Source organism: Aulonocara sp. 'chitande type north' Nkhata Bay, linkage group LG7, assembly GCF_057382095.1.
Source record: "Aulonocara sp. 'chitande type north' Nkhata Bay isolate Kocher_YH1m ecotype deep benthic linkage group LG7, A_spYH_male_GT1.1, whole genome shotgun sequence".
NCBI classification, from domain to species: domain Eukaryota; kingdom Metazoa; phylum Chordata; class Actinopteri; order Cichliformes; family Cichlidae; genus Aulonocara; species Aulonocara sp. 'chitande type north' Nkhata Bay.
In genome coordinates this window covers 10349380-10367643 of record NC_141350.1, presented here as the reverse complement: position 1 = coordinate 10367643, position 18264 = coordinate 10349380, and the positions used below count along the sequence as shown (strand labels likewise).

Sequence of the window (18264 nt, the reverse complement as noted above, 5' to 3'; positions counted from 1 at the left end):
TGCCCATGAGGCTACATTCTTTAGGGCTATGCCTGTAACACTCTGCCTATTGCCTTCACATTATATAACTTTTTAAAATATTTCGCCGCATCATTATACGGGCTGCAAGTAGGGGTGACATGGGCTGCGAGATTGAGACAGAGGAATTAGAGCCTCTTAATACGTGTTTCGTTTGGGTTTCCACCAGGGTGGAATTACCACAAATAGAGAGGGGACAACATAACGTATGAAACAGGAAAAGATCGCCGTGTAATCCCTTTAATTCAACAAAGTAACTGTATTCTGAATACCACCTTTTTAAACGGTAACTGTAACAGAATACAGTTACTCATATTTTGTATTTTAAATACGTAACGCCGGTACATGTATTCCGTTACTCACCAGCACTGCATATATGCCAATTTTAAATTTAATGCCAGCAACATGCTTTATAAAAGCTGGAAGGACATAGTTTGAGGAATATCTCATAACAAATTAGGAAAATTATTATTCAATCAGGGTAAAAAAGATAACTCTACCAACTGTGGTATATAATATCATTAGAAGATTCTGATAATTTGAGAAAAATTGACAATAAATGCCCTTTATCTTTAAGACAGAAATAGACAAAGAACATACAAAGATGTGTTCTGTAATTTCACAAATTAAAAAAATATTTTGATTCATAGATTCAGTTCCATTTTATTATACTTATATAGCGCCAAATCACAATAGTTACCTCCAAGTGCTTTATATTGTAAGGTAAAGACAATAATACAGAGAAAACAGAGAAAACCCAAACAATTATATGAATATCTATAAGCAAGCGCGTCAGTGGGAAGGAAAAACTGTCTTTTAACAGGAAGAAATCTGCAGCAGAACCAGGTTGAGGGAGAGGCAGCCATCTATCCTGATCACTGGGGGGTCAAGCGAGAAAGAGATTAATAATAACTAATGTGTATAGACACATGGTGAGTAAAAAGATGAGTAAAGAAAGACACTCAATGCATCATGGGAAGCCCCTAGCAGCCTAGACATTGCACCGTAACTAAGGGAAGATTCAGCCCTAACTATATGCTTTATCAAAAAGAAAAGTAAGCCTAATCTTAAAAGTAGAGAGCGTTTCTGTCTCCTGAAGATGTTGTGTACTCTAGGCTAAAGCAGCCATTGACCACCTGGCTTGTTTTCAGCAGACACATGACAATCTGAATAGTTATAGGTTCCACTGATGCACATAGCATGGAAAACTTAATTTCTTCGAGGCACCATTAATGCTGAACAATGATTCTGTCAGTGAGAAGCTTGGTTATATCAGCAAGATAATGGAAAATTCTGTACATATTACAAAGAGTCCAAGCCTGCTGCCTGAAGGCAAGACCCGTCACCCTTTAGCACATAATAAAATTAACATAAAATTCCCTGAAGTGATTACCAACTAAAATTCGATTTCAAGCAAAGAAGCATTTTGGAAACATTTTGTTTGAAAAAAAAATCACCAGTATTTTATATATTTTCTACACTTCTCTAATAAAATCTTTTATATGATTAAATCTTCTGTTTTTTATTTATAGGTTGCATGATCTCCTTAACTTTTTTGGAAATTATTTAATTTGCTTTGCTGTTTAATATGCATGATTTCCTTAAATATTAACCTGTTTTTCTTTTCTTTTCCGTTTTTTCATACAGATGCATGTGTTTGCCTACGTGTGCTCCCTCAGTATTTTGGTTTTGCATCTTGCTAGCCAAAATGACTTCAGATATGCATGTGCAGTTTTTTTTAATCCAAATTGCATGACTCATTTGGGTTTTTTTTTAATAAAAGTTTTTTAGAAGAATAAAATATATATTTTATTACAACAGGTAAAGCACTAGACTACACTAGCAAAACGACTGGAGTCTACCCTTTGATGACTACTGCTCAATACTCCCAGATCCCTGCAGCTGGGTTTGGTGTAAATAGTGCTCTAAGGACATCAGATGGAATAGTTTACTCCTCTGTTGCTGCCCCAGTTCCATCCACATATGCAATTACGACTCAGCCAGGTTCTGTCTTTAGCACAACCTTAACACCCACATCAATAGTCCACAGCCAGCCATTACCACACCCATATGGCTTTATCCCCACTACGGACCCTGGACAGATAATTCCTTTTGACTCTGGGCTATCTAAAGATTTTCTACCTACAGCTTTGGCTGACATCATAACTGGTTATCCAGAGATGTACTCTGATGCCACCCTGGAAGCTATTGCTGCTTCTCTGGATGCCCTAGCTTCTTCTCCAATATTCCCTGGCTTAGATAACACCAAAATGGCCCAGTATCAGATGGAGAGGGAATTTCTAGAGCTAGAGAAGCTTAAGCAACTATGTCTTGCAGAAGAGCTGGAATGGGAAAGGCAAGAAATCCAGCGATATCGAGAACAGGAACAGCTTATGGTCCAAAGGGAGCTTGAGGAACTTCAGGCTCTGAAACAGCAGCTTCTCCTTCAGCAAGAAGAGGAGCATCATGCCCACATGGTGGCTCAACAGGAGACCTATGCACAGCAGAAAGAGCAGTTGCAGCAAATTCAGCAGCTCCAACTGCAACTCCAGCGGCAGCTAGACGAGCACTATGGTAGTACTGGTCCCACTGGAAATCTTCTAGATGCTAAATATGCAGGTGTAGGAGACAGTGGCCAGTACTGGCCAGTCAGAGATGAGTCTACGACTCCATCTGCTGGGACACACATAGAGGAAAGTCAAGATTTAGTAAAGCTTCAAGCTGATCAGGACATAGGGAAAAAAATAATTGATAGTGGGGTGCAGACAGATGATGAAGACTCAGCAGAGAAACAACACGTTGGAAGGAGAAAGAAAAATAAAAGAAACATTGATAGCTCAGCTCAGACTGACGATGAAGACCAAGATGAATGGGATGCTCCAACAAAAGCTCGGCGACGCTCTCGAAAGCATAGCAGTGATGGAAAACATGGCTCCAAGGTCTCTAGCATTGCTATCCAGACAGTGGCAGAGATATCTGTCCAGACTGATCACTCTGGAACTATCAAGCGACCTAATGTCCAGATGGACACAAAAGTAGAAATCATTAAACATATATCAGCTCCAGAGAACTCTCAGAGAGGTGGAAGTCTGAGCTGTCAGACAGACTCAGACAGAAGACATGCTCCCACTGAGGTGGGCTACAGCACACACCTCTCAGCAGACATCCCCGCTAAGTCCAAAACCTTCTATACTACAGTTTCCCCACTGTCCCCAGAAAAGTCACTTGGAGGACAGAGAATGTTGACTGCAGACCCAACCAGATTTTCTTCTGGTCCTCGGATATTGAAGGCTGGTCAAAAATCTCTATCTGACCCTAAGTCCCTTAGTCCTTCCACAGAAGACAGGATGGGTGGATACTATGCAGACAGCTATTCTGTAAGTCATATCACATATGAATGGAAAAATATGAGCCGTCATATAGTAGTCTGAATTGACAAACTGATTGTTTGATTGTTTTTATTCTAGAGCCGAGGCTCTCCCTCTAGTACAGGTAAGAAGGTAAAGAGAACACTGCCAGATCCCCCTCCTGAAGATGACTCCCTCTCAGGACGGTCAGGCTACAGCACCAACTCTGCTCGACGCCGTCTAGCTCGTAGTACAACTATGGCCCGGGCAAAGATCCTGCAGGACATTGACAAGGAGCTTGATCTAGTGGAGAGAGAATCTTCTAAACTTCGAAAGAAACAGGCTGAGTTAGATGAAGAAGAAAAAGAGATTGATGCCAAGCTACGGTGAGACACATTAAATTTTTTTTAAATCATCGCAGTTTAGGATATAAAGTTACCTATACTTGTATTACTGTATTAAATTAATAAATAACTAATACCTCAGAAAATGATTCAAGCTAACTCCACTGCATCAGTCATTGCATCTCATGCCATCAAGCTTCCTAATTCGTCTGCATGATTCCCTTCTTACCTTGATAGCTTATGGGCAAAAAGGCTGCCTTGACATCTCTCAATGAGACTTCTCAACACTCACACATAGTAACAGGTATTAATGTGTGAGAAAACAGAATATTGTTTGCCACCTCCCCTGGTTTTTATTAGAACTTTTGAGTACTAAAATTGTAAAAAAATATATATATATATATTTATTTCATTTATTTATTCAAGGTACTTGGAGATGGGTATCAACCGTCGTAAGGAGGCCTTGCTGAAAGAAAGAGAGAAGAGAGAAAGAGCCTATCTTCAGGGTGTGGCAGAGGAGCGAGACTACATGTCTGACAGTGAGGTCAGCAACATCAGAGAGACCAGAGGTGATGGTCTTGAGAGACCACGGACAGCTCCCCAGTCGGAATTTGAGCAATTCATCCCCCCACAGACAGAAGCTGATTCCCAGTACAACACACTAACTAGTCCCTACTCTCACTATGGCCAGTATGTTCCCCAGACCCAAACCACTAGCCACTACACCCAACAGAACATGTATCAGCAACAATCACTTTACCACCAACAGGTGTCTCCTTACCCAACCATGTCCCTCTCCCATGCCCAGACTCAGCCAGGCAGCTACCAACATGCTCTGCTCTTGCAGCAGGGGAAGCAGCGACAAACAAACCTGTCTGATTTAGAGCCCAAAATCACCACTAACTATGAGGTGATACGCAACCAGCCACTGCTCATTGTGCCAACTTCCACAGAAAGTGGATATGGAGTGGCTCACCTAGGGGGCAAGTATGGAAGCTTGGACTTGAGGTTAGGACTTGAGGAGAGGAGCATGGCCTCTAGTCCCATGTCTAGCATTTCTGCTGATTCTTTCTATGCTGATATTGACCACCATAATGCCAGGAATTATGTGCTGATAGAAGACATAGGGGAGCTCACCAAGGCGTCAACAGGGCTGAGCAATACTGGCTTGGGTTCTGGATTCAACTTGCCTGATAAGGAGATGTCCAAGGCAGACAGACTCAGGCGCACAGCAGAGGTAAATCCCAAACTGTTAACTTAGTTTCTAGTTTTTGCTACCTTTTTCTCCTCAGACAAATGCTAATAGCTCAGAATGTTAGTGTTTCTTAGTGTTGGCTCTTTCATTTAAAAAAGCGATTCAACAATTTGAAGTGCTGATTCTCCAGTTTTATTTTATTAGGCTTGCATGAATGTAGAAAACAGTGTGACTGATATAGCCCTTTTAATTGTTCAAAACACTTCAGTGTTTTGAACAATTACACAATAACACTTAACATGTGGCGTATAATTTTATCTATTTTTTCCGTTTAGGTGGCAGAATTTTTAGGCTCATCTCGGCTTCAGAGTTATGGCAAAGGAGAAGATGATACTATGGAAGAACCTTATGAGCTGAAGCTACTGAAGCAGCAGATCAAGCAAGAATTCCGACGAGGAACTGAGGGACTCGAACACTTGACTGGTCTGGGCTTACCACAATATCTCCCCAGTGACAGCAATTTTCGCCATTTCCCTAAAGGAGAGAAATATAGCATTGGCAGGCTCACCCTTGAAAAACAGGCTGCAAAACAACTCCCAGCGGCTATGCTTTACCAGAAACAGATGAAGAACAAAAAGGCCCTTATAGACCCTAAGGCCATCACAAAATTTTCCCCAATTCAGGAGAGTAGGGACCTTGAGCCTGAATATGGTAGCTACATGGGATCTGGAGCGTCCTCTGTGTCCAGTCTGGCTGCTAGAGCTAGGCTACTTCAGGATGAGATTACATTTGGGCTAAGAAAAAACTTGTCTGAGCAACAAAAATATTTAGGCTCCTCCTTAGGGGCCAACCTGTCTGGTTCTCTTAATCTTGGTCAGTCTCTTGGACTTGGCTCTACTATCAGGGCAACTGCCCATGATGATGGCACCTACCCAAGTGGTACCCGTTCTCGCCCCTCCTCCCGACCCTCTTCAGTCTATGGTTTGGATCTATCTATTAAACGGGATCTGTCCAGTTCTTCATTAAGACTTAAATCAGAGGGAGAGGTTCTAGATGCAGCGTTTGCCCCTGGGGTAGCCAGAGCAAAACCCACTAGTTTACCTATAAGCCAAAGCCGTGGACGCATCCCCATTGTTGCTCAGAACTCAGAGGAGGAAAGTCCTCTGAGTCCAGTGGGGCAACCAATGGGTATGGCTAGAGCTTCAGCTGGTCCTCTCCCTCCCATTTCTGCTGACTCCAGGGACCAATTTGGGTCAAGCCATTCCCTCCCAGAGGTACAGCAACATATGAGAGAGGAATCTCGGACTCGTGGCTATGATCGAGACATCGCATTCATCATGGATGACTTGCAAGGTGCCATGTCTGACAGTGAAGGTAAATGGAGCCTAAGACTGCTTCAACAATTTGACCATATCGACGTGCTTATCATGCATGCTAATACTGAGTGGTCATATTGACTTTCTGGATTAACTGTTTCTTTCTCAGTTATCAGTGCTCCAGATAATTATTGTTGTCTGTTACAATATTTCCCTCTGTCACGATAAATGTAAAGTCATAATTTTGCATGATTTTTCCTTTCTTTTAATTATCGTGGTCAGCGATACATAACACTCTTTGTTTATGTATGCCACGTCTATCCATGCTTTTCTGTGTCATTTCATCAGCTTGATGTTTGTTTGTTTTTTTCAGTTTAATTTATTCAATGTCCTTCCTTATTCTTAGACCCCAACAGTTCTAAAAATGTTAAATTAGATCCTCTCTAGAATCTATGTTATCTGTTTATGAACTACAAAGAGATATGCTAAGCAAACATACTGCTCACAATGCAGCTGCCTTATTTTTTGTATAAATTTCATTAAAAATCTGAGCAATATTGAACAGCCTACACTGGAGCCCTTTTTCAGTGGCACAGAAAACTTATAGAAAAAGAAATACATACATTTTTAAGGTTCTTCCTTTAGTTTTGCTCGAAAACAACAGCAGTAAGTTTAAAAGAGTACTGCTGAATCATGGTGATATACATGTTCTGCAGATTCTACAGGTATTTTTGTTTCATTCTAACTAAATTGCTAAGCCAGTGCCAGGCCAATTTAGACATTTCCAAATGGATGGTTTATATAGATCAAAAAAGATGTAATGCAGTAGCTTTCTATAAAGCCGATGTTGTTGTGTATACTTAAAGAAAATTGTGTCAACTGTGTTAAGCGTTGATTCTGTAATCTTTCAGTTTCTAATCTGGTCTTATTTTCATCCTTGCATGTACATCTGTTTTCCATTTTCATCTTAATAAAATTAATGTTTTCTGCTTGTTAGTTGTTGCTGTGGATGTCTCCTTGTGGTGTGAGATGTCTGTGTTCCCCGGTGATTCACAGCAGATATTGACATGCACTGTTTCCATTTCCATAAGAATGGGACTGGTAGTGTTCCATTAGTTTAGGTAAATCCAGTGCCTTTATAATTATTTATCTTTTATTTGGTAAGTATCTTGTATATGAAGTAGCATTAAAAAGCACAGGGTCTGATGTAATTGTCAGATAGTGCCAACGAACAAGAATATCTTCCGCAACTTTAGCTTTGTTTCAAGGCCAATTTTGAGGAATCAATGTAAATACATTCTTGTTGAGACAGAAGCATTTGTCTTGACCTTACATAAAAGTGTTCATCTGCCTCAATTGCAGCACAAAGTGAGTCCATGTTGGCTTTGAACAGAGATGATGCCAGAATCTTTCATGAAAGTATCAGACACGGTAGAGTATCTTACAGCATAGTTAAAGTTACTGCCTCTCATGATAATGTGGCTCAATCTTGATATGGCTTTCCCTCCTAAAGAAACATCTTATATGTTTTGTTTGGGGGGTTTTTTCATAGTGCTTCTGCTTAAATTTGTGATCTGTCTGTCAGGCTAGTAAATGCAGTAAAGCATGCATCTCCTACTATTGCTTTTAATGCATGTGCTGAATTTTAGCCTACTTGCAGTACAAATCTTAGTCTTAGCACTCTACTTCCTGTAGCTTGATAGAAGAATGAACATATGTTGAACAAATTTCTTAAAAACATATATAACTTTGTACCACAGCTGGAGGCCCAAACTGGAATATAGAAGGTGAGACGGCATCGCAATTCTCATGTAGTTACTTAGAGACTGTATGCCTCCATGCCGCATATCATGAATGGTTCACTTCTCTGGCTGAGTTTGTAAACATACCAGATTCATTCTGGAATGACCCACCTCACAATCGTATACAATACATATCATTTAGTGACTCTTGTAGTTGACATGTCAGTTCCATGCTGGTATGAACCCCATCTTAATGACACTCGATATCTTTTATGTGTCATACACTGCAGAGACTTAATTTATGTGTCATTCAGGAATGTTTGCACTGTGGTTTTGTAAACATATCAGACCCATTTCCAGTATTCATGTCCATGCACTAAAATAAATGTGTGTTGTGCATAAGTGTTACCAAAAACATGCAGATTCACAGCACAAAGTATTTTAAGATCTTCTATAGAATTCTGAAAACCAATGCTGCCATCATATACCAATTTGTTCAAGATCTAATGCTTTCAAGATATTTACAAGATATGTAGCAGTCTATTTTCTGTTTGTGGGCTTGGCTCGCCAATACATAGAAAATTCTATCTTTGTTTGGATTCTTTTACATTTAACACCAAAACAGTATTTCAAAGTTGAGATATTACTATAGCTTTCAATATTTTGATTATTTTTGCTCTTAAAGGTATGATTTAGAATTGTGATGGTAAAATAGAGCATGAGACTGTCAGTATCTTCCAGTCGTTACTTATAAATGAAGATGGTTTGGGGGAGATTTCCAGTACACAGTGCTGTAAAATAATACATAGAAAATAAAACGTTCCAAACATTTAAAGCATATCAATTTTTATCAAACTTGAAATTATTCATACACCATTTAGTATTTTTAGTAGCCATCTGATCTCACACTTGTGGATAGGATGGAGCAGAGTTTCTGTTTCTTTGCTTTCACCTATCCAGTCAGGACAGATCAGAGATCTTCCTGCCTTTTAGAAAATCTGGGTGGATGTGTGACAATTATTCTTAAATACAAAAAAAGAGATTGCTTGATTCTATGCTGAAAGCTTCTAGTCCCTATTTTCATGCATAGATTTTAATGCGATCCTTTCCTTGTCTAGCCTACCACCTGAGAAGAGAGGACACAGATTGGTTTGATAAGCCAAGAGAAGGGCATCCTCAGAGCGGGAGTGTTTCAGACAGGAGACAGGTGCGATTCAAGCTAATAATATTCAGCTTGGTCCTTTTTTTTCCACTCCATGTTTATTTTTGGTTTTAATATGTAAACCCGGAATGTTTTCTGCTTACAAACATGCTTCTTTTAATCCTGTGAATTTTCAGATGAAACTCGTGCCTTATGCCTTCCCTCACACTCGCATCAAGCTTAAGAGAGACATGAAGGACTCCAGTGTGTCAGGTATAAAACTATTACAAAATGCAGACATACAGTTATCGTACAACCATAAAAAAATCACAAAGATTGTCTATTTCTGTTTTTGTAATTAGGATTTGTATCCCTATTTTTACCGTTTAGGTAATGGACTTGGCATCCGTGTGGTAGGTGGTAAGGAGATTCCAGGGAGTCGTGGAGAGATCGGAGCGTACATTGCCAAGGTCATCCCTGGTGGGGTGGCAGAACAAACGGGGAAAGTTGTGGAGGGTAAGAGCAGAATGAAAAAGATTCTCAAGGCTCAGGAGAGTCATGATCACAGTGCTTTTTAAGTGTTGATGATTTTAGGGCCGTTTACGCCTTCAGTAAAAATTCATGCCTAAATCACTCCAGATGGAGTTGTGACAGGCGGCTGTAGCCTACTGTGTGTTGGTTTGTCATGTGTCTTTCCTCAACACATCACGCGCAAACACACCCTCCACATCAGTGGGCTGTGTTAGTCATTAGACTATATTTAGCGTCCCTGTAAACATACAGATACAGATAGACAGGCAAGCACAGATAAACACACGCACACACACACAGTGAATTACCATGCAACAATCCCTGCTCAATTTGTTCTTGTAGTTTCTGGAATTTCAAATAATTGATGCTCTAATCTTTGTTTAGAAAGAGAAGCGCCTGAGTACTGATTGCAGTTCCACCAGTAGTTTTAATGAGATAATTGGTTCTAGCTTCTTATTCCATTTAATTCTGATATAGCTTACTCCCTTTTTGTCTTGCTGAACAAGAAAAAAAATTTTTTTTAAAAAGGCAAGACAGTAGGTTGGCTGGTTTACTTTCAAGCGTGTGCTGTATGCTATGCATATGTTTATGTTCTGTTGAAAGAAACTGGCAGCAGAACATGCCTTTAGGTGCAGTGTGAAATAAAGTGGGGGAGGATACAGATTATACACAGAGAACAGAGGGAATAATCTAAGAAGAAATACTGGCTCATGCATGAGGATACGCACTTATTAATGTGAGCCTTTATTGTCACAGCAGCTGGTGAGTTGCTTCGTAAGCAGAAGTCTAATCTGAAGACCAGGTTTCAGTTGTGTAAGTGAGGCCTCATATTTCTTTGGCCCTGGGTGGAAAAATTGAGTTTGCTGTGATTTGTTTTGTGTATTACATCATAAATATGCAAATATTAGTGGTTATTTCTTGTGCTGTTGCTGTGTTTTTACTTCTAATATGCTATTTTTTCTACATTATTCTTTGTGAGAAACAAAACATCTAATATAATCATCGGCAAAACTCTTCTTTCTTGCTTTTGTGCTGGGTGTTGTTCCAACAATGGAACAAAGCCAATGCATAAACCCAACTGAGAATAAAGAAGAATGAAGACAGAGTTAATTCAGTTGAAGAGCTGTTTGCTATTACTATTGTTCTGTGAGCATGAAAACTGCATTCTCTGTTCTAACACGTTTCATGTATAGAGATGAGGGGTAGTCACTCATTTTGCATGCTGGCCTTCATCGTATTACAGGAATGCAGGTGTTGGAGTGGAATGGAGTCCCTCTAACGGGAAAGACTTATGAGGAAGTGCAGTCTATTATGGGCCAGACATGTGCAGAGGCGGAGCTTTGTGTGAGACTGTGAGTAACATCTGTCACCATTTATCCCTCTATCCCACTGAAACTCCTACATGTTTAGTCACAAAATGGTGACTCTGCAGCCATGAACACCTTCTCTCGTCTTTCCTTCCCCTTCTGTTCGTCCCACACCCCTTCATCTGCCAAATATCCACTCTGTGACTGATTACTCCTACAACGCACTGGTTGTTATTCCATTATAAATTCCCTGTATGGATCCAAACAGCGACCTAAACATGCTGTCTGACCCTGAGCACCCACAAGCCCTGGAGCACCATGTCCAGCTTAAGGCTGGTATGTACGAGAATTTGTTGCTACGTCTGCATGCGTGCATGCGCCTGCGTACATGTTTGACATAAATAAAATGTGAGTCACTATATACACTCGTCTCTGTAGGTGGACAGCGTTCCCCCGGTGTGGATCCTAAGCAGTTAGCTGCAGAATTGCAGAAGGTGTCCCAGCAGCAAGCACCTTGTATGGCTGGAGTAGGAGCTGGGGGATTGGGGGTCCTGTCTGCACTAGAGCGCTCTGCCCTCCTCCACTCTGGTACTGGATCGGCTGCCTCCAGTGGGGTGCCAAGCCCTGGCCAGCCTGCATCCCCTGCAATAAGCAAGAAGCAGCGACACAAGGTAATGGATTTCATCCATTAAAATTCTTTTTAGTGGCTTACCTCACACACATTCTTATTCAAATTAGTCTTTTGTTGACATTTCTGTGAAATGTGTTTGCTTTAAATAAATGAAGTGAAGACCGCAGGCAAGTTCAGCCAGGCAACTCGAGCTGCACTGCATCAGACAAATGAAACATTCTCCTTAAATCATATACCAAACACAACCTCTCATCTGGGCATTCTATTTAAGAGTCTGGGTTTCTCGTCTCTCCCTCTGCACAGAGCAGCTGGCTGCTTCGACCATCCTAGCATCCGCATGTAGGGTCAAGGGGGATAATTACCTATCAAACCCCAAATTCGCAGTCTGATGCTGCAATAAAGAACTCATTTTGAACACGAGATGTCTGACTAAACTAACTAATGGTGTCACACTACACCGACAGACTTTCCTTTCTAACACACCGATCAGATAGTCAGTGTCCCCCACAACGTCCATACGTTCAATGAAAAATGTTAATATCTATTCTACAAGGGCACCTCTTTCACCAGTACTCTATTAATATATACTTCAACTTAATCCCAGGTTAATGGCTAAAGTCTGTTATTGTGGGCCAGACAAATTTGTTTGCCAAATCATTAAACTATCAATCTAGAACCACTCCACCTCCTGACCTCTCTGTTTTTGTTCTATTTTTTTTTAGCAAACAGAGATGATGAAGATGCCTCATCCCATCACAGGAGAAATTCAGGTTAAAACACACACACATGCAAACAAACATTAAGAAAATATCACTATTTACCCCCAACAACATAAAGATGGACCCCTGTAGTTTCTCTCATAGAGCCTCCTCTACACTCTGTTTCAAACAGCTCCAGATCAACTATGACAGAAATCTAGGAAATCTTATTGTCCACGTCCTGCAAGCTAGAAACCTGGCCCCAAGGGATAATGATGGCTACTCTGACCCTTTTGTGAAGGTCTACCTTTTACCTGGGAGAGGGTGAGCTTTTAGCATTTTAGTGCTAACTAATATGTGTTCTGTGTCTGCTTTTCTGCCTTTGTGTCTGTTTTGTTTTCTCTCTCCCTGTTTTTTTTTTCCTGACTTTGTACTGACTTTGCTGTATCCCACTGACTAACGTCTTAAGTTTGTGTGAGAAAATGGTATAGGACATGATGATATGAGGCAGTCATTTCTGCAGTAATTTGATTCGATTTGCTTTAGTCTATAAATAAATAAAGTGAGTTGTGTTAGACTTTACATAAAGCTGTAAGAGGCGGCCTTTTTCCAAATTGCTGCATTATAATGTATCAAATTAGCTGGCAACAGAGAGTCCACATGGTCAACCTCATGTTCTTACTCTTTCTACTTTTGGCTAAAGTGAGTGCTTTGGTTTTGTCCCTAGGTGAGACTCCTTCTTATCGGTGTCGACTCCACTGTCTTCCTAAGAGCTTGTGAATAGCAAGAGAGAGGATCGATGCAGCCATTATCTCCCTTGTAACAATATCTGCTCTTAGATAATGCCTCCATCAGGCCTGTTTATTAGATTATGCGCTCTCTCCCTCAACCTACACGCTGTATAGGTTAAAAATGTAAGCTCGTTGAGAGCACCTTTGTACTGCTGCTTTATTGCAAGAATATATTTGAAATGCATCTGTCTGACATTAGCAAAAGAGTTCACAGCCGCAGTGTCTCAACAAAAGGTCAGAGTAGTGAATTTCTCATTCACCTGTGAGCCAGTAATCACTGTGAGGCTTTTTGGTCTTGAGTCATATCTACTGTGTAGGCACAAAAACAGTGATTTACCCTCAAGAGAATATTGATTGCCTCAGCTCTCTATCCTTTACTGCCTTTTCTTTGAGCTCTTTGAGCTTCTCTGACTGTTATTTTGTATTTTTGCTTTTCTTGTTTGTGATATATGCCCTCCTCTTCCTCTTCTGGACTCCCTCAGCCAAGTCATGGTTGTCCAGAATGCAAGGTAGTGTGGTGCTGATCTTTGTTTTTAGTTGGTGTTATGTTTTTATTTGTGTAATTTACCCATCCAAAGTGGTTTTCCATCCTTTTATTGTGGCCTTTGTTGTTCGTCCAATTATCTGCTCTATTTCACAATGTTTAAGAGCACTTCTGCCATTACATTTTCTCTCCATGCCTCTGACTTTGAACTCTCCTCAGCTTCTATCTCTGTACTCATTTGAAAAAAAAATTTAAAAGCATCTTACTCAGAGCAGACAATTAACAAAAATATTTCAGTTTGTTTGCAATCTTTCTGGTGCCTCCAAATAAGGATATTGACCATTTTCCAAGCAGCATCTATTCAGCCCATTTACTGAGCATTGCAGTTTTGTGAATGTTGCCATGGGATCAAGCAGTGGAGAGATTTTTAATAATGTATTATTAACAACCAATCATTCTGAATGTCATGAATTATCAGTGCTGATAACAAGAGAAGGACCAAGTATGCCCAGAAGACCATGAACCCAGAATGGAATCAGACTGTCATCTACAAGAACATTCATCTGGAGCAGGTACTGTGCAGACCCTCTCTTCCTGTCCCACACTAAAACGCACATGCACACAAACATCTTCCCACAGTCACTCTTGTGTAGTTACTGTATTTGTTGTGATCCACTTTGGGCAATGTGGAAGCCTCAGCGTCTTATACGACACTTAGAATTCCGTCCTCATGCTCTCTCCCTCGGGCTGTTTTCAGTATCCTCCATGCAGCCTCTTATCAGCACTAGCAAACCTCAAGTTAACAACCGACATTCTTGCTCTTACAGTGTCAATACAGACACTTTAACTGCATGCCTTTTTAGCAAAAAGAGTAATAGAAGAGTGTTAGGTATTCATGCCCATGTGTGCACATCTGTGACTGCTAGAGGTATATATGGTTGCTTGTGTTTATTCTTAGCCATCTGTGTTTGCTTGTGTTGTTTGTGACAGACACCACCATCGTCTTACCACAGCCTTAAAAAAAAATCTGCAGCGCATACTTATATAAGTATATCTGTATATGTTATGTCCTCCAACATGCTTCCGAGTGTTTCTATACACGTCCACGTATTTGCACACATGCATTTAACAACTCGTGATTTCCTTGCTGATTAAATTACCCCCTCATTAGCATTCATGGCTGCACTCATTTAGGCACGACTCATTCAGTGTACACGAGCTCGTTTCTTTTGTCCTTCATCCACCCACATTCGCACAGACAAACAAGCTCACACCTCACACATTTTGTTCCCTCGCACGATCGCCTCAACGCCATAATCTGTGACCCTCTCTTTACTTATTTTTTCTTTCTTTGAAGCTGAAGAAAAAAACGCTGGAGGTGACAGTGTGGGACTATGACAGGTCCTCCTCCAATGACTTCCTTGGAGAAGTAAGTGACTTGTGAAGCCGAGTCTGCCATCTGACAATGTGAAATTTAGCTCACTTTTTCTTTTTCTTTTTTACCAATTTACCTCATTAAAGTGGTTTTTGCTATTTTATTTTATTTTATGTTGGTTTATTTTTATTGTTTTACTGGTGGACCTGCGTTTCTTAACTTAACTCTCTGGTCAGACAAACACCAAATTTAAACTTGGCTTCTATAACTATATATATTAAATTCCTATTTATTTTGTACTGTCTCACTCTTTCTCTCTTTTATTTTCTCTTATTGTCACTCAGGTACTGATTGACTTGTCAAATACCACCCAGCTGGACAACACTCCTCGCTGGCTGCCTTTGAAAGAGCAGAGTGAAAGCATTGAACACAGCAGAGCCCACCATGCTGCCCAAGGTCCGTCAGGGTCTGGGTCAAGTCAGGGACATGGCCAGGGCCAGGGCCACATTTCAGGTTCTGGACAGGGGTATGGAATGGGTCAGAGTCTAGCACCAGGGCAGGGAGATGGGAGTCATGATTCACCTAAAAACTCTGTAATCAAGAGCAGAAGCCATGGAATCTTTCCTGATCCAGCTAAAGGTAAAGAATCACCTCATTCTTACAGTTAATGATTGCTAAATATCAATTAATTCCATATAAGTAGTTTTAAGCAATAAATAATATTAATATTCTTGGCAGGTATTCATAACCATACCTTGAACACTGTAAATACATACATATCAGTACTGCATGGAACAATCAGATGACTGTGAAATATTATTTGCACCTGAGAGGGGTTGGTTTATTTACAGTGTCTTGCAAAAGTATCCGGCCCCCTTGAACCGAATACTCTTGCAAGCCACTGTATTTTGCAGTTTTCTCTTTGGCACTTGTAACCATTCATTTAATATTCCTTTAGACATGCAAATGATGCCTTTGGAAAAGTCACACAGTAGCCCAGGCAGTTCCAAGTCTTCCTCCGACGGCCAACTACGTTCCCATGGCCCTTCCCGAAGCCAAAGCAAGAGCAGTGTCACTCAGGCCCACCTTGAGGATGCTGGAATAGCAATTGCTGCTGCTGAAGCTGCCGTGCAACAATCCTGCCTGCAACCAAGTAAATCCTTCCCCTACCCCTGATAAACCACCTTCGAAATGCACCTTTTCCCCTTGCATGCAAGCTTTGTAGAGATTGTTTGATAAAGCCTTGAATTGCTCTGCATTCATCTCCTTAACAGTTTACCTTGCCTTCTGCTCATCTCATCTTGCTTTTCTGCCAGCACAAAGTCACAGTGATCTATCTCATTAATATAACTGTTAAGCAAAAAGCAAGGCAGATAAAGAATCAAATAAGTACACAAATAAAAATAAACTTGCTGTGAAATCCTATTTAATACACTATGTAATTCTAAAATCTTATTTTTAGAGATGGGGCTCATTCAGTTTACTAAATTGTTATGTGTTGTTTCTGATATTTTTCACCAGTTTAATATTTTGGCTTTCTCTTTGGGCATCTTAAATAGTTAATTAAATGGGATAATAGTTTAAGAAACTACAAACATAATTAATGGATTATTTTAACTTGTAGTATTAGTATTATTAGCTAAATTAGAAATCCAGACCCCTCTGTTTCTACATGGAGTGTGCATGTGCCAATCCCAAGCATATGGTTTCTACAGAACCCCGGTGTGGAGATCTCCAACCCCAGTACAGAAACCAAGCTAGGATGGCAATCCCTTACATGTTGTATGTTCTACTGTGTTAACATGACTTAAACAACATCCATTACCTGTGTATAATCCTCAATGTGATATCCTCAAAATGAACTCTAATGGTCTACTTCTTTACAAAGGAAAGTAAACTCATTGTTGGAGGTTTTTATACGCATGCAACTGTAGATTCCCTAGCTATTATTTCCTGGCCACAGAATATTTTGTGGAGCTGCAATATTGCTGTGTATGTGCATGTGTGTGTCACAAGAATTAACCCCTAGAAAAGCACACACAGAGGCAGACACAGGTATGGCACACAGTCTTCTCGCCCTGCACAGTCCTTCCCTATTCCTCCCACCTAAAACAAAGGGGGCACAAATGACCCAGTCAAACCTGGAAACACAGAAACACCAAGAGGTTTCAAAAGTCAACAGGAGGTTCACGCTGCACTCACCAGCCAGTGAGTGTAAAGCGGTCAGCTAACCATGAGGGAAGCAGAAATGTCAAGGGAAGGTGAGGCAACATAGGAAAAATGTACTCTATAAATATATAAATAAATCATATTAATCAACAACTAAAAAAACTACTACTAATAATAATTATTATAATTAAATAATTAAAACTAAGCCTTCCAAATAAATGAATGTGTAAATATTGATATTTCTGTTGTAATTATTTTCTGTATGTAGCACTATGAATGTCTGGAAATGCACATATTCATTTTATATATTATTTCATTATTTATATATTTATTTTGTGTCGCTTTTATTATCGAATGATTTTGTTTTCATTAGGAACAGAATGAGTAATTATTGCATTTCAGTAACAGACTGTGCTTCAAACACATTGTGGTCACACATCATCTTTCAAAAATACACCGAAAGTCACCGAATGTGTTTCAACAGTAATCTTCACATATTTTCCCAAGTTCTTTCTTACTGCAAAAGCATAACAGAAACCAGCCAGAGCCAAGAAAGAATATTTAATTGTATGAACAAACTGCCATGCCATGTCCTACAGTGAATTAATCGTATTTTTTTTTTCATTAAATTTAGTGACCTTCATTTAGTTCTAATGTAGGGATTTGCTTCGTATTACAGAGATTTTACACAGCACTGTTACGTAAATGCAAGGAGATGCTGACATTTACAGTGATGCCCTGTTATGTGATGCTTAGTCAAAGTTGTCAAAGTTATGTGTGATGGAGAGTGCCTCTGTCAATGAGTGATAGCTGGGTGTGTGTTTTGTTACATACAGCACATGTCTTGGGCACCCATGCATGTGTGGTAAAAGCTGGGTCGTTTAACATTCTCTGTTTGTTTGTTTTTTATGCAAGTCATTTATTTTGAAGGAAAAAACTGAGTGATTGATTTCCTCAGTATCACACTCAGTATTGCCACCCACAGGACCAGGACACCGGCTGAGTGATGTTTCAGGGTCAGTGGTACTATCTGCCCCGAGCCTGGTTGGAGACGCTTATGGAGGTCTGGATAGTGAAGATGGAGCAGGCACAGGAGTGGACAGTGCCATTTTTCAAGTGCCACGGATGTAAGACTGTTTGTAGCTCCATGCAAGCATATTATGCATTAACGGTTG

The 18264-nt window shown here is 40.2% G+C and overlaps 1 protein-coding gene across 4 annotated transcripts in view; it reads left to right on the top strand.

Annotated features, from left to right (window-relative positions):
* The window catches only part of pclob (piccolo presynaptic cytomatrix protein b), a 61291-nt gene that overhangs the window by 37446 nt on the left and 5581 nt on the right, over nucleotides 1–18264 (top strand). The window contains exons 15-34 of one of the 4 annotated variants that reach the window (XM_086298491.1): nucleotides 1840–3395; nucleotides 3486–3751; nucleotides 4136–4946; nucleotides 5240–6278; nucleotides 7583–7651; nucleotides 7981–8007; nucleotides 9081–9169; nucleotides 9301–9376; nucleotides 9494–9619; nucleotides 10878–10986; nucleotides 11210–11277; nucleotides 11380–11612; nucleotides 12295–12342; nucleotides 12464–12594; nucleotides 13544–13570; nucleotides 14024–14117; nucleotides 14903–14974; nucleotides 15265–15559; nucleotides 15879–16073; nucleotides 18075–18216. In XM_086298491.1, the coding sequence (XP_086154617.1) occupies nucleotides 1840–3395; nucleotides 3486–3751; nucleotides 4136–4946; nucleotides 5240–6278; nucleotides 7583–7651; nucleotides 7981–8007; nucleotides 9081–9169; nucleotides 9301–9376; nucleotides 9494–9619; nucleotides 10878–10986; nucleotides 11210–11277; nucleotides 11380–11612; nucleotides 12295–12342; nucleotides 12464–12594; nucleotides 13544–13570; nucleotides 14024–14117; nucleotides 14903–14974; nucleotides 15265–15559; nucleotides 15879–16073; nucleotides 18075–18216 (5473 nt within the window). The remainder of the gene's footprint in view (nucleotides 1–1839; nucleotides 3396–3485; nucleotides 3752–4135; nucleotides 4947–5239; nucleotides 6279–7582; nucleotides 7652–7980; nucleotides 8008–9080; nucleotides 9170–9300; nucleotides 9377–9493; nucleotides 9620–10877; nucleotides 10987–11209; nucleotides 11278–11379; nucleotides 11613–12294; nucleotides 12343–12463; nucleotides 12595–13543; nucleotides 13571–14023; nucleotides 14118–14902; nucleotides 14975–15264; nucleotides 15560–15878; nucleotides 16074–18074; nucleotides 18217–18264) is intronic. The other 3 variants (XM_086298493.1, XM_086298492.1, XM_086298494.1) reach the window with 3 other exon arrangements.